The following is a 16,608-nucleotide window of genomic DNA, read 5'->3' on the forward strand; positions in this document are numbered from 1 at the left end:
GACTCACGTACTAAAGAGAAAATCCTTCAAGTGGCTAGAAAAAGAGGCTTTTTCCTTTTTCAAGGGCAGAGAATTCAAGTTTTCCAGGACTTGTCAAGCGAAACCCTTTTGCAGAGAAGAGAGCTTAAACCCATAACCACTCAACTAAACAGCGCAAACATCAGATACAAATGGGTGGCTCAGGAACTACAATTGGAAGACGGTGTGGCACCAAATATTGTAGCTGCGTATAGGATGGGCTCCCTCCGCAACTTAAGAAAAAACACTAACAGAGATATTATTGTTACGTTTATGGACTCACGTACTAAAGAGAAAATCCTTCAAGAGGCTAGAAAAAGAGGCTTTTTCCTTTTTCAAGGGCAGAGAATTCAAGTTTTCCAGGACTTGTCAAGCGAAACCCTTTTGCAGAGAAGAGAGCTTAAACCCATAACCACTCAACTAAACAGCGCAAACATCAGATACAAATGGGTGGCCTCCTCTAAACTCCAAGTAGTACATCAGGGAAGAACTCTTCAAGCAACGGATCTGTTATCTGGCACATCTCTTCTTAAGGAACTGAACTTATCCTCACCGGATCTGAACAAAAGCTCTACTGTCGCACAGAAATCCTCCACTATGACGGGATGGGCCACGATACCGATGAAAACAACTGCCTGAGGGAGAAAATGCATACAAGCAACCATCATTTCTTAGAGTTTTTCTCTAGCGTTTCTGTCTGTCAATATTGTTCTTGCCCCTAACATTTCTTCTTCTTCTCTATCTGTAGCTTCAGACCTTTCTGTAACTGTAGTCCTCATCTCTTTTCTACTTCTTCAGTCGGGGGGGGGAGGGGGGCTAAACCTGGTACTCATTTTAGTTCCCAGTTGTATAGGATCCTCCAGAAAAGGGGAGAACCTAACCATTCTCCTTATTTGTGTTAACACAGGCAGTTTAGACCTGTGCCTCTGGAGAGATTGCTCCTTCACACGAAAGAGCAGTATTATGTTAACTGGTGTTTTGTTTTTGTTCAAGGGGGTGGGATGGGGTTATTGTATTAATGTTACAGTTCTGTTTGACAACATATATTATGCAATATTGGAGGAACCATACAGAGTAGCTGAAAATAGGTTATCAAAGACTCAGAGGATGCCTTATTTCCTCATGCTCACAGAGTTTTATCTGTCCGTTATATCATTCTATTTAACACATAACTAATGACAGATAGAATCAAAATTATTACTCTAAATTGCAGAGGATTAAACAATCCTATAAAACTTAAACGTGTTACTACAGCTTTAGTGAAGCAAGGGGTAGACATACTGTTTTTGCAAAAAAACCATTATAGGAAAGAAATGCCTCAGGTATTAAAGTTTAATCGTTTCAATGTGCACTTTCAAGCCCCAGGCTCATCCAGTGCCAGGGGTGTTGCAATCTTAATCTCAAAGAATGTTAGATTCCAATGTGAAGACTCAAAAATAGATCCTAGGGGACGCTTTATTTTTGTCAAAGGGGTTCTGGAAGAAACAAAAATAACCTTGGCATCTATTTACGCTCCAAATGACAAGCAAATTGAATTTCTTCATGAAACTCTATCTAATTTAAGGTTGTATGCGGATGGTGAAATTTTGGCAGGGGGGGATTTTAACTGCATAGCAGATTCAAACCTGGATCAATCCCAAAACAACAGGGTACGTCAGAGAAACAAAGTAAATCGATCAAACCTCAATTTACTATTTGACAAATTTGAGTTTAAGGATGTGTGGCGCTCACAGCACGGCCTAGAGAAAGACTTTACCTATTTTTCTGCCCGTCATCAAATCCATACTAGAATAGATTACATATTGGCTTCCCCCAAAATTTATCATAATATAATCTCTTCCACCATAGGCAGTAAAATCTGGACGGACCATGCCTGGGTAGACTGTTTTTTGACCTTTCCGGAAAAAATAAAACAAGACACTCACTGGATACTGAACAAATCTCTTTTATTACACCCAACAATTAAAAAAGAAATTGAATTAGAACTGGAAAATTATTTCAAAGAGAATACAGAAGGTGAAGTCTCTCAAGCAATAATTTGGGAAGCCATGAAGGCTGTAGTCAGAGGTAAAATCATATCATTAGCCTCATTCTATAAAAAAGAGAGAGAGAAGACTAGATCAGAAATTATATCCAAAATCCATGCTCTTGAAAATAAACACAAAAAATACTGCAATAAGAAAGACTATAATCAATTGACTTTAGAAAGGAAAAAGCTAGAGGCACTTGAGACATCCTCCATACAAAAGAACCTACTGTTCTTAAAACAGAGGTACTGGCACAAAACCTCTAAAACGTTACGCCTCCTAGCTTGGAAAGTTAAAAAGAAATCCTCTTCCAACCAAATTTCTTTAATTAAAAGAAATGGTAAATCTCACACTTCCAATAATAAGGAAATCCTAGATATATTTCGTGACTTTTATTCTACTTTATATAAATCAAAGAATCCAACACCATCTGGTATTGAGGACTTCCTAAGCTCTCTTACAACCTTGAAACAAATTACTCCAGAGCATAAAGCTTCCCTAGATCTACCGATCTCCTCTCAGGAAATCACTGAAGTCATCAAAAATCTCAAACTAAATAAAACTCCCGGCAGAGATGGCTTCCCTGCCGAATTTTATAAAAAGTTTATACACATTCTGACAGAACCCCTTCGCCAAACTTGCAATGCAATCCTTTTAAAAGGCAACTTCCCAAAAACATGGTATGAAGCTACAATTATTGTAATCCCTAAGCCAGGGAAGGATGCCACCCTCCCATCTTCTTACCGTCCCATATCATTACTAAATCAGGACGCAAAGATATTTACAGCAGTACTGGCTAATCGTCTGAATAAAATCATAAGTCATTACATACAATCTGATCAAACTGGCTTCATACCAAACAGGAGTATTACAGATAATGTAAGAAAAACTCTAAACATTATCAATCACTGTAAAACCAATCAAATAGAGTCGATCCTGCTCTCATTAGATGCTGAAAAAGCCTTTGACAGCTTAGAAACAAATTATTTAATAAGATTGCTCTCTAGGATGGGATTTGGCCATTCTTTTATTCAGATTATCAAACTATTATATGCTTCTCCTAAGGCCCAAATAAAACTCAATGGATTGAAATCAAAAGACTTTGAGCTCACAAGAGGAACCAGACAGGGATGCCCGCTTTCCCCATTATTATTTGCCTTATCCATAGAACCTCTGGCTGAGGCTATACGGCAAAACAACGCCATTAGTGGCATCACTATTGGAAAACGCGTTTATAAAATTTCCCTGTTTGCGGACGACATGGTCCTTTACCTTGCACATCCATGCACCTCATTACCAGCCCTGGAAAAAACCCTGCATGATTTTGGTTACATTTCAGGTCTTAAAATTAATAAAACCAAATCAGAAATTTACCCTATTCACCTAACTCCAATCATTAGGTCAGAGATGGCTTCTAATTTTACATATCAATGGACCCATAAGCAATGGACTTATTTAGGCATTAAGATACCAGTTGATTTACTGGATATAAAAGAAGCTAACTTTAAACCGTTACAAAAAAAGATAAAAGACAAAATTAAAGAGTGGGCGGAAATGAAGTTGTCGTGGGCAGAAAAGATTAATCTGGTAAAATCTATGATTCTCCCACAATTTTTATTTAATTTCCGCATGCTACCAATTAAACTTACAGATCAAGATTTCCAACATTGGCAAAAAATTATAAACAGTTTTATATGGGATGGCAAACGCCCTAGGATAAACTATTTAACCATGAAACGGTCTGCTAAGAAAGGTGGATTATCAGTCCCAGACTTAAAACAATACTACATAGCTGCCCAACTAGCAAACATCGTAATACTATTAAATACTGTAGAAGGTTCAGGTTGGCCACAAATTGAATCATCACACATCTACCCACACGACTTACAGGATGTGATATGGGCTGAACCTAAGAATAGACCACCTCAAATTCATACTAACCCCTTTCTAAGAACCACCTTAGACATATGGGACAAGTTAAGGCAACATCTTGCTCCAACCATCTCGCCATTATCATCTTTTATAGATCAGAATTGGTTCCCACCTGGCATGGACTTAAATTCTTTTAAATTATGGAAAGTAATTAAACAAAACAGGATTATTGATATAACCAAACATGGGATTATCCTGAACAAGGCTCAAATAGAAAAGGATACAAATGCTACGATCCCATGGTTTCAATACCTCCAAATCAGACACCTACTAGAAAGTCAGCCACTTGTAACCTCATTAAAGCGTGAACTAACTGACTTTGAATATTTACTTAAATTAACACAATCTCATAGGAAAGGTTTAATAGCTAAAATATATGCTATTTTAAACTCAAGGAATGATCAGCTCACATTGAAATACCAAGCAAACTGGAGCAGAGACTGTAATACAATCTTATCTGATGCTCAGTGGTCTTCCATCTGGTCAGGAAACTGCTTGCAATCTAAAGCAGTGAGCATCAGAATGACATCCTTTAAAATAATGGCGAGGTGGTACCTGTCTCCCACTCTTCTCCACCACATTAATCATGAAACGAATCCACTATGCTGGAAACAGTGTGGACAAAATGGAGACTATATTCATCTATGGTGGTCTTGTCCTAAAATTCAGTTGTTCTGGGATCGAATCATACAAAAAATTAAAACAATAACAAACTATGCAATTCCCAAGTGCCCTGAAGTAATCCTGCTAGGACTCTGGGAGGATCAGACGGTCCCATCTACTAGGAAAAATCTGATATTTTTATTGATTGCTGCGGCAAAATTGCTTTTAGCCTCAACCTGGAGACAGGAAAAAACTCCAAGTGTATCACAATGGCTCAGAAAACTATGGGACATTTTCATAATGGAAAAAATAGCGGATCACCTTAAAGGCTTAGATAATCCACAATATCAATCGTGCTTTCTTGTACAATGGCTACCATTTTTAACCTATTGTCATAATACCAATCAGTTACCTAACGTAGATTTACATACACTTAGCTTCTTTGCTATAATGTGACTTCTTATACTCAGTGTATTGTTTTCAATGTTAATATTGGCTGTTTGTTAAAACATCAAGGTTTTCATCTCTTCCATGTATTGCCCATTATGCTGTTGTTTAATTTGGTTATTTGTAGTTTTGGAAAAAGTTATATAAAAATGCAAAATAAAAAGTTTAAAAAAAAATCAATGAAAAAAACACAATGGTTTTTAAACAAGAAAATGCTGCAATACACAGTTAAATTCTAGCCAGTTTTCAGTTTAATTGCTTTTGGAAATTTCCAGTTCAAATGATACTCTGAGATCAGCAGAAAATAATTACAGAGGAATAGATAGGAATAGATAGCAGCAAATGTGGCATTACATTTCATATAGAAAGTATGCCCTTTGGATTAAATGACTTTTCATCCCTTGCAGCTAGGAGTTGTGAACTGCTGTGCATACTTTATATGCTCCTGAGACCAATACAATAGTAGGGAAGTTTAGAGCTAAGAATTTCTAGCCCTTACACCTATGGAAAAGATTCTGAAATGTTGGAATTTATGTATGCAGGACACAAATTGAAGCGAAACACTGAAATTCACATTCCCAGCAATCAGATTATTCTCTTGCTGTGGCTTGCAATCTTGTGTTGTATATTCCCCATGGCTCCTGATGATATTAGTCTTTTTGTCCATGTACCTACCCATGCATGATACTCTTGTTTGCAAATTTGTTTCTTCAGTACAAATATGGCAGTTAGCATGAATTAATTTCCAAACAATTGCAGTGGTTGTAAGTACGCAAGGGAACACTTGCCTGACAGCGTTCCATTTGGGTCTTCTGAATGGCCTATCCATACACAGAATATAACTAGAGGAATGGAAGAGTGAATTCCTGTACCACAACAATATCAAATTCTGTGTTTTGCTGCAGTGCCTGCCTGCATAGGATTAGTTCAGTCTCATCAGATCCCAGAAGCTAAGCAGGGTCAGAACTTGAACGCAGAGCCACCATGGAAGACTCTGCAGAGGAAAGCAGTGGCAAGCCAACTCTGTTTCTCACTTGCCTTGAAAGCCCTTCCCAGGGTTGCTCTAAGTAGCAGCTCTAAGTAGCAGCTTGATGGTACATACATACATACATTTGCCTGGATCACAGTTCCTATAGTGGTCATCGCCCTCTGTATAAGCCCAGTACAGTCATAAGTCAGGTATTCACCAACTTTGCACTAGTGGCGGCTAGTGCAAAGGATTTTACCTGGAGAATGGACTAACTGGGTACAGTTTTGCCCACAGTAAGTGTAATCCTACAGGCCTCTTCCTAGCTTGATTTATAGTAGAACAAATTTATTTCATGCACCATATAGATGATAGAAGGTTGTTGTTATTCTGAGAATTACCTGTTACTCTTCGGTGGAGACATTATCCAAGACCTGAGTGGCATCTGTGGGCTCTGATTGTCCCAGATTCCTTAGAGATAAATGTCTAGAAAGACCACAGGGACATTTAGAATAGATATCGATAACCTTCCATACTTGAGACTTAATTGGCAGTCATACAAACTCCATCAGTTCTGCCTAAGCTTTTTGTTGACAGCGGTGCACCCTAATGGAAAGACTGGCTTTCGGATGCAATTTACAGATGCTCAGATCTTTTTCCTGCAGATCGCTGTGGTGTGTTTCTATATTGAACAGACAGCTGCCAACGTAATGCTTTAGAAATGCAGGTTTATTTGTACTGAACACTCTAAGGAAAAGTGTCTTCCTTCTGTTTCCCCTACCAGTGGTATAAGAAGCCAGACTACAATTTGTTTACTCCCTATGTTCAGCATCGCAGGAAGAATCCAACCCAGCCATTTTACATTCTCCATCCAAAGTTCATATGGCAGCTCTGGGACATTATTCAGGAGAACACGAAGGAAAAAATTCAGCCCAACCCTCCTTCTTCAGGTTTTATTGGTACGTGTGTCTGCATCTTATAGGTGTATCATTGATGGATTTCAGTGCTGGCTGTGTCTGAAGAGTAATTGTGTCATTAGCATGTGTAATTTCATGGTGGCAATAATATGATTGGATTAACTCCGAGGTGACAGATGGAGAGCACGCTCTGTAAGCAGAAAACTCTTGTTTTTTCAAAGCCTTATTAATATATATATTGTCAAGTGTGCTTGCTTTATGAACTTTTCACAATACTGTAGATTTTATCACAAGAATTGTGCTAAACAAATGCATATAAAAACAACTGATTACTAAAGCACACTCTTGAAATTATGCAAAGTGGAAAGACAGGGTTTTTAATCCTGGTCACAGTGCTACCACTATGGCTAAAATGAAACCCAGTACGTTCCTTTTATTGCAGAGAGCCTCAAGTATACATGTAGTTGGGGCCTCTTGTTGTCAAACCCACTTTCTGTTTTCAGAGATTTATTTTATTAAAAAAAATGTTTTGTCCAAGTTCTGAACCCAAAGCATTTGTGTACATTATCCTACCATTTAGAGGTTTGTTACATCAGTTGGCTATGCATCTTCAGGCAGCTGGTTGTTATTACCATAGGAAACCTAGAATCCAGAGAAACCAAATGCACACCTGTGAGTGATGGGCTTACATCATGTGAGATTTTATTTCCATTTTCTACTACCAGAGCCCAGTTAGGTGATCTGAATATTGCCGATCAACTGAAAAGTGAGAATGGGCAGGGAGGGAAACGACATCCTAAATGGTTGGTGGCTGATCTTCAGAGTATCTTAAGTTTGGAGGTACCTGAGCAGTTGCTTGTTGCACACCGATTCCCTATGCATGTGTATGTGAGTCCTACCTGGCAGTCCCCATATCCTCACCTTTCTCTTTTACCCACCTATCAATCAACCTACCTTTATCTGCCATCCGTCTTCTGCTGTATTTATTATTTCATTTATACATCTTTTTCCACAACGGGGACCCAAAACAGCTTACAGCACTCTCCTCCCCTGTGTTTTATTCTCACAACACCTCTGTGAAGTAAGTTAGGCCGAGAATATGTAACTGGTCCAAGTCCACCCAGTGAGCTTCCGTGGCAGACTTGAGATTCTACCCTGGGTCTCCCAGATCCTAATTTGAAACACTAACTGCTACACCACACTGGCTTTTGTGGGGAGGCTGCTGTTGAACTGTAGTGAGCAGTTGGGACTGGGTGAATCTTGTAAGTCGCATGATAGCAAGTTGCCTGGTGGTTGCTACCACACCTGGCCTTGACCTTTCTCAAAGGTCAAAACAGCTCTGGAAAAGACTGTTTTGACCTTCTTCCTTTTTCACAAGCTGACTTATCTTTCAAACTGTTTATTTATTCATGTCATTTATAGTCTGCTTTTCTCACTGAAACTCAGTGTGAGATTAGTACAATCAATATCAGGAACATTTCCATAAACAATGCCATAGAGTAAATAGATACAAGTTCACAAAGACAAAGCATTAGCAGGAATCCAATACAACATAGTGGTGCCGTCTATGGTTCCTAACTCATTAGTGGATCATCTGAGATCCCCTCCTTACAATACAGCCCTCCTAAGTAAAAAGTCTTTTTGAGTCATTCTGTTTTGCATCATTTGTGGAAAGCCAGGAGAGTGGAGGCTCTCCTGACCTCCTCAGGCAGGCCATTCCACAAAGTGGGGGCCATCACAGAATAAGCCCATGTATGGGCTGCTGTTGATTTCATCAATATGCAAGGTGGCACCTGCAGAAGGCCCTGTTCAGAAGAATGAAGCTGCCATGGGGGAGGATAGGGAGGGAGGTGGTCTCATAGGTATGCCGGACCAAGGCCATGAAGAGCTTTGTATTATGATTGATTGATTCTATTTCTAGCCCATCCTCCCCGCAAATGGGCTCAAGGAGGTCACAGTAAAATGCTCAATGAGCATTAAAACATATAAATTACATATAAAACCAAAAAACACATACAAAAAGATGGCAGGCCCCCTGTAAATGATAACCAATACCTTGAACTGAGCATGTAACTAATGGGTAGCCAATGGAGCAACTGCAGGATGTTCATGCTCCTGCTCGCTCCTGATAACAGTCGAGACACAGCATTTTGCACCAATTGGAGTCTCCTAGTCAGTTTAGATGGGAGCCCTATGTATAGTGCATTACAAAAGTCTTGATGTTACCATAGCATGAATGTGAATGCTATTCATGCAAACCAATGTTCCTTAGAGGAGGGCAGGAAACAAAAATGATAAAATAAATGATGAAGGGGTGAATATACCTTTGATTTCCTGATTTAAAAAATTAATGTTACCAATCAGTAGCTATAATACTGATTTGAAAAATAAAAGACACTAATCAGTTTTCTCATCCTGCATCTTCCTATGAATGTCATCTACTCTAGTGTTCCTTTAGAAGCAGATACATGAAAAGTTTCCCCTCTGCAAGTAAGAATAAGGGATAATATAATGTAGAGTAACTGTGATCTCTGTGCTTTATTCACTTGCACATTAGCAAGCAATGAACTCCTATGGCTTGAATCATAAATGGATTCACCTATGTGAACTTTTGAGAGTTATGAATTGGGTCTGAGATTCCCCAGAAAGAGCCTTCTGAGACACCCCTATAACATCTTGAAGGCCACTTATTCCATGAAATACCCCAAAATAGTTCCACCTATCACCTAACTTTACGTTGAATCTAGCTAGCTTTTTTGCTTAAGCTCATCAAATTCCTCTCCTTATAACAGCCCCTTTCCCACATGGTTTCGTCTATGCAGCTCCCAAGATCTCTAGCATAGCCTTTTTGGGTGGTCAAGGGAGACCTCTCCACCTATTTTCACCCATGGAGAAGTTTGTTAGAGGCACACATACATTTTCATCATTTGATGTCTCCTTGCTTAACATGTTGAATTTTAGTTAGACATACAGAAACCAGGTTCTAAGTGTAGTTGATTGGTGAAGGCATATCTACACATTCAAGCAATCATCACTGGACACATAAATGAGTGAGGAACACAGAAGATTGAAACACATCTCATTTCCATAGGTTGTGCTTTGCATGCCAAAATGTCTCATGTTGGTACTTTAATTGCCGGCTGTTGTATCTATCATTCAGCTTTACGGCTTTGCCTTCACTTATTCTTATCTGTAGATACTATTCATGTACTCTGCAAAGTTTCTTTTGGTATATGTGAGTGTAAATATATAAGCTGAAGTCAGCTTACAAATTGCTTTTATTGCATGGTTAAAACACATGAGGGAAAAATCTGCATCTCATTTCAAGAACATTTATTTCTGGGCCACTCAAGATCCTGCTCACATCTACAGAGATGTCTCCCAGGTTCACCTTACCATTGGGCCAGATGTACAAGAATTTGTTTTTTTGATTTATAGCACAGCAATGAACAGAAAATATCATAATATTTGCTACCACTTGCAAGAGAGACTGGAACAGTTCACCAAAGTAAGTTTGGAAAGACATTTGTCTTCAGGAAAATGAAACAAATATGAACTAATGACAAAATATTTTACAGAGCATGAACTGTTTCAATATTCTACAAACAATATGACATAATAAAATAGAGGCTGACATCTTTGTAGATATTCCATAATATTTTGACATGAAGATAGATTAGCCTGATAGAACAAAGAAGAAAATTAAAAACTACTTTGTGTGTCTTTTGAAAAAATAGATCTAAAATAAATTCAGATAATTTGTTGATAAAGAACAGGTTTGGGTAATATGTTCAGAATCACAAGTCACACTGGAAACACAGCTGCAGACAAGTGACATTTAATCATATATAACATTGACTTGACATATATATAATGGGCTCAGTTTCCACGTCTTTGTCATCAGCATGGTGAGAACCAAGCCGCAGATGATGGTTATAAGTGACAGATATATAAAGGTAAACAAACTAGATGTCTTAATTAAGTAATCTCGTTTCATTTCATTTATTAGATTTATAGCCTGCCCTCCCCACAAGCAGGCTCAGTGCAGGTTACAACCATTTTAAAACATATGAAGATAATTTACATTAAAATAATAAAATCCCATCAATATCAATACATTACACATAGGTTCAAATGTTTTAAAAGCTTATGAAGCTTTGCTTTTTAAAAAAGATAACAGCTCCCCCCCAAAATGTTCATGCAGTCCTCGAGTTGAAGCCTCGTTTGTAAGCAAAACAAACCACAGTTAGTCATTGAAACTTTATTCCAGCAGCGTGGCTTCTCAAAACTCCACAAAACTTTCAATGTGTGAACTGCACACAATGGAAGAAAAGAGGGAAGCAGAATGAATGCAAGAGTTCAAGGACTTCACAGACTCATTCCTAGAACAAACAAACCATGGTTGAATGCAGACATTTATTCACTACACTCAGGTAACATGGAATTTTCAACTTAAAAAAATAACAGGTCATATACATTTTGAGTCTGAGGCTTTACTCTCAGCGCACCTGGCTAAATACAATTCTTGTATATTTGTATCTTCTTTGTCCCTTTGATTTTCCAGTACACCAGTTATCTTCACAGGTAGATTTTTTTCCCCACTCTGGCCAAAAATGTTTGCCTTCCCCTGCTCTATATGCTTTTATCAGCTTAGGGAACTGAGTGTGTATTTTAAAAGATGTATACTTATTACTGTATTTGCACTTCCTTATCAGGCTGACACATGAAGTTTTGTAGGAGCCCCGTGGCACAGAGTGGTAAGCTGCAGTACTGCAGCCCAAGCTCTGCTCATGACCTGAGTTTGATCCTGGCAGAAGCTGGGTTCAGGTAGCTGGCTCAAGGTTGACTCAGCCTTCCATCTTTCCAAGGTCGGTAAAATGAGTACCCAAGTTACTGGGCATGTGTAGATGACGTGGGAAGTCATCCCCCACCCCATAACAAAAAGTCTGCCAAGAGAACATTGTGATGTGACATCCCCCTATGGGTCAGTAATGACTCGGTGCTTGCACAGGGGACCACTTTTACCTTTACTTGCAGTTCCTTATCAGACTGACACATGAAGTTTTCAACATAGAGACATGCCCTTTTAAATGTTTCCCATTTTCCCTGAATCTGGCTGTATATTCCAAGTTAGACAACCTTCTGCAACAGCTGATTCAATTGGGCTATATATTAGTAGAGATAAGCTCAGTTAGATTAGTATTTTAAGTGCACAGCTACATGTGCATTTCCTCTCCCCAGTCAACTGGTCAAGGCAACATGGAGTCTCCTCAAAGGGAAGTAATTATACTCAATAACTATGAGACTACTGATGGATTTAGTTTCCTCTTTCTTCCATTCCCCTGAAACAAGTCACTGGTAAACATACTGGATTGCAGCAAATGGATTATAGATCCTTTTTTACCAGCTGATCCAAAATAATACCTGTTCAGTCATTAAAATGTTGCATATATTTTCACAGAATGCATGACTAGAGGTGGGCACAAACCAAAATACAAACCAGAATTCATCACGAATCCGCCAGTTCGTGGTTCACAAACTGGCAGTTCATCAGAGACCATTTCTGACGAACAGCCACGAACTTTTAGGCTCGTTTTTTGGTTTGTCACTGTAGACAGCCCAGCACTGATCAATCAGTTTCCTAGGCAATGGGAGGGTTGGCTTTCTGCAGCCCCAGAAGTGACCTTTTGTTGTCCTGGAAGTGATGTTTTCATGAACCAAACAAACTGGTTCGGGAACCAGGAGAAGTTCGTAAAAGTTCATGGTTTGTGAAATGCGATGAACCATGAACTGCATGGTTCATTTTTTCCCTGGTTCGTGCTCATCTCTAGTCATGCATTCTATGAAAACGTATGCAAATTTTTAATAACTGAACAGGTTTAATTATTCTAGCTTTCATACCACATTGGTTATATCAGAGTCATATATTACATTACAATGAAAGCCCATTTATTGGAAATGAATTTCTACTTTAATTACTGCTGGGTTTGTTTTCCTCTGCTGATTTGAAAGTGCCCTTTCAGGTTCTGAGTTGCTTATTCCTCAAGTAGCCCAAACAAATATGAAATACAATTGTTCTAAATGAAAAATAGCAACTGTGTGAATTACACAAATTACAATCCTACATCAGTTAACTCTGTTTACCTCCACTTAGCAGAGCACCGGTAGGCAGCTTTAGCTTTCCCATGGATGTTCTGCATTTCATGTCTACCCGTATTTCTGCTTGCATAGCACTTTTCAGCAGGAACAAATGTTGCATCAGATCACTAAACACCAGTAAAATAGCTATTTAAATCTTAATATGATTTGACACAGGCATCCAAGGTACACTGTAGCAGTAGTTTTAAAAACTTTTATCTCTGTGTGAGTATCACAGTAACATACAAGGGACCATTACTTTTACTATCTGGATTATCATTTGGGGATACTAAACATACAGTTGTTCATCTGCAACTGCAATTTCAAATGTCTTCCAGCCAGGCTAGGTTTCTTGTGCAAGATTATTGCATCATTATTGCTTTCAGAGGAGGAAGACATACTGATTTCGGTAATCTTTCCCATGCTGTTCAGGAAGCAGAGTATTGAAATTACTTGTTTTCCCCAGTCTTGCCCCATCTCTTCTGCAAAAGAAGAGCTAGGATGGGCTGTCCCTCACTAAACTAGTTATGTAAGTGAGCAATGTAAATAGTTTGGCTTTCATTCAGTTTGAAGTGAATGCATGCCCACTAAGAGATGTAGCAGTAGCCCACCACAGCAACACAGAGGCTGCTCATCACCGTCCCTGAGATTATGGGCAAGCCACTTTCCTCTTTGACCCAGGCTATTCTCCTCACTCAAATTCCTTGTCCAATACAGGTCAGGACCAGTTCATCAGAACTCCGAGGCCAATTCCTAGAGATACCTTTCTTGAGCTCTAAAAGATGAGTGAATTCTTCCTAGAATCTTATCGGAAGTGCTGTTGGTAAAGCTCATGAGGCACTGGCCATCTCCATGGTGTAATTATCAGTCTAATCAGATGGACAGTGCCTAGGATATGAATATGAACAAAGGCTTTCCCAGACAGCTTTGCTTAGTATCAGAACAAATTCCTGGTGTTCAAAAAAAGGCTATTTCCTGTTTTTGTCTAAATTCTGTGCTGGAATACTCTCTACAGAGTCTGGTTTCTCATCAGTCTCCCTACAATAACTGAACATGTATGCCTGTATCTGTCAGACCTCTGTATTGAATAGTGAGGATCGTGATGTATACATAACTCCTTGGCTCCAGTAGTTAACTCTTGTAGTTAAACAGGTTTTTCTGTAAGTAAGTTTGATGTGAAACGAAATATTTCCAAAATGCAGAAATGTTATACATAACTTCCCCCCCGAAAAGTAGATATTTGTGTCCCTCCCCCCTCAACGGTATGTCTACTTCATAATTCTGAGCAAGAATGAAAGAACTTGTAAGTACTCATCACTCTGAAGAAACACATTTTACTGAATTTTAATTAACTTTGGAAGCTATTGCTAAACTAGAAGCTAGGTTAAATTTTTGATAAACCTTTGAAGTGCATTATTGTTTTTAGCTGACTTTGGACGACAGTTGACACAAAGCAAATTAAATTATTTTTGTGTACATCTAGACTTCTGAAAATGGCTTTTTAATTAGTTTGTTAATTACAAAATCAAATTGCTGTGCACAAAAGATGCACGTTGTTAGCTGAAAAGCTCTAGAGCAATTGTAAATGCCGAAAGCAAAACGAATTTTGATTTAGAGTTCTTAATATATGTTCATTTATATATATATATATATATATATATATGTCCATGCAAGGATTTTAACATTGATTTTTCTACTAAAAGATTTTCAGCACAGACTGCAAAATACCTAGAGTTGGATCTGAGCTAATTATGTTGACTTTTGAACCAGACTTTTTTTTTTGCCATGCATTGTTTTGGAAATAAAATCATCAACACCAGAAAATAATTCTACACCTTTCTACAAAAGTAATTTATGCACAGAAGCATGCTGACCCTGAGTATAGGCCATGAGTTCTTTTTAGCAGTGGACTTATTTGTGGGGTCTGTAAACACAGCTACTGTAGAATGATTTAAAGAATGGCTTGAATCTCATGGTAACTTGAAGATGAGGGGGTGATCATTTTCACCAATGACCTTTTCCCATTGCAGATCCCAAATCTCTGTTCATACTATTGCTACAAGTCTTTTGTCCCCTTCTTTTGGGGGCATTTCAGGCTACAGCAGGAAAAGAGGGGAGAGGAGTCTCATTCCACTGGCAGAAATGCTTTCAGTTAGCAGAGATTTGCCACAGGATCCAAGCCAATAAGGTTTTGTTTTAAAAAGGTGCCATTCTTGGCAACCATCAAACAGTATGACCCAAGGAAACAAAAAGGGAGTCATCCTTCCATAAAGAGGGAGACTAGATGAGTCTCCATATCCTGCTATTAGTTCAATAGGACAAGATGTTTGAGAAGGAGCAATCCCTGATTGTGTTTAGACTTCTTGGGGAAGGCCTGCACAAACCTCTCTGCTAGGCTGAACATAGCCTGATTGGGATTAGAGATGGGCACGAACCGGGAAAAAACTGAACCATGTGGTTAGTGGTTCGTCAAATTTCACGAACCACAGACTTTCATGAACTTGCCCCTGGTTCACGAACCGGTTTGTTTGGTTCATGAAAACGTCACATCCAGGTCAGGAAATCATCACTTCTAGGTCAGCAGAAGGTCACTTCCGGGTCAGCAGCAGGTCTGCAGGAAGTCCATCCTGTGTTGCGTAGGGAACTGATTGATTGGCACCAGGCTGTCTGCAGTAACAAACCAAAAAACGAAGTAAATGAACCAGCCTAAAGTTTGTGGCGGTTCGTCAGAAATGGGATCTGACGAGCCACTGGTTCACGAACCACGAACTGGCCAGGTTCATGCTTAATTTTGGTTCGTATTTTGGTTCGTGCCCATCTCTAATTGGGATTGTGAGAAGAAGAGGGTTTAAAAAATCTTACCTATAACAGTGCTGGATTGGTGAACTTTCCTGGATTCAAAGACATTTAGTGTTTTGCCATGTTTTTCAGCATAGAAATAAAATCATTCCTTCTGTCTGAGTTAAAATAATAGCCGCAACACATTTTGTTTCATTTCTGTTCAAAGCACAGCAGATTCCTTCAGGGAAAATAAAACAAATTGGTAATAAAACTGTAACATATTGTGATTATATGTTGGTGACAGCTTGTGCTCATTTACAAGAGTACATTTTCTCTGGACATCTGTGGTATGTTGTCTGAAGCGGGCTCCATTCTTGATTTTGGGGTCCGAAGACCAACTATTTTTTCATCTGTTTGTGGAAGTACTTGGCTATCGCACGTAGCTCTGCCTTCTGTTTTCTGGTTTAGCTGGATGACCATGACCTTTGACTGACATTTGGTTTCTCCATCAGCTGATGGTTGACAGTGAAAAAGCATGAGAAAGTATTTGTAGAACTGAAAAACAAAAACCATCCATTTTAATTTTGTTAAATTGTAGTAGTCTTCTGTATATTAATCATTAGACAAGTGATAAAGTTAGAGAGTGTAGCATACTACCATCATTATCATCCCACCCCTATTTTCAGTACTTTTCATGTTAATATATTTCCTCTAAATCCATAAATGACAAACAGATTGAATGCAAGCATATGACTTTGTACATAGTTTGATTGGGGAA

General features: G+C 38.7%; 2 protein-coding genes across 2 annotated transcripts in view; one reads left to right on the top strand and one right to left on the bottom strand.

Moving 5' to 3' along the window:
* Window positions 1-16,608, top strand: part of ST6GAL2 (ST6 beta-galactoside alpha-2,6-sialyltransferase 2) — a 34,958-nt gene that overhangs the window by 16,198 nt on the left and 2,152 nt on the right. The window contains exon 4 of the mRNA XM_054975138.1: window positions 6,779-6,953. Coding sequence (XP_054831113.1) covers window positions 6,779-6,953 — 175 coding nt within the window. The remainder of the gene's footprint in view (window positions 1-6,778; window positions 6,954-16,608) is intronic.
* LOC129326793 (vertebrate ancient opsin-like) overlaps window positions 16,146-16,608 on the bottom strand; it is a 37,601-nt gene continuing 37,138 nt past the window's right edge. The window contains exon 4 of the mRNA XM_054975139.1: window positions 16,146-16,385. Within this exon, the coding sequence (XP_054831114.1) occupies window positions 16,146-16,385 (240 nt within the window). The remainder of the gene's footprint in view (window positions 16,386-16,608) is intronic.

Source organism: Eublepharis macularius, chromosome 3 (assembly GCF_028583425.1).
Source record: "Eublepharis macularius isolate TG4126 chromosome 3, MPM_Emac_v1.0, whole genome shotgun sequence".
Lineage (NCBI taxonomy): Eukaryota > Metazoa > Chordata > Lepidosauria > Squamata > Eublepharidae > Eublepharis > Eublepharis macularius.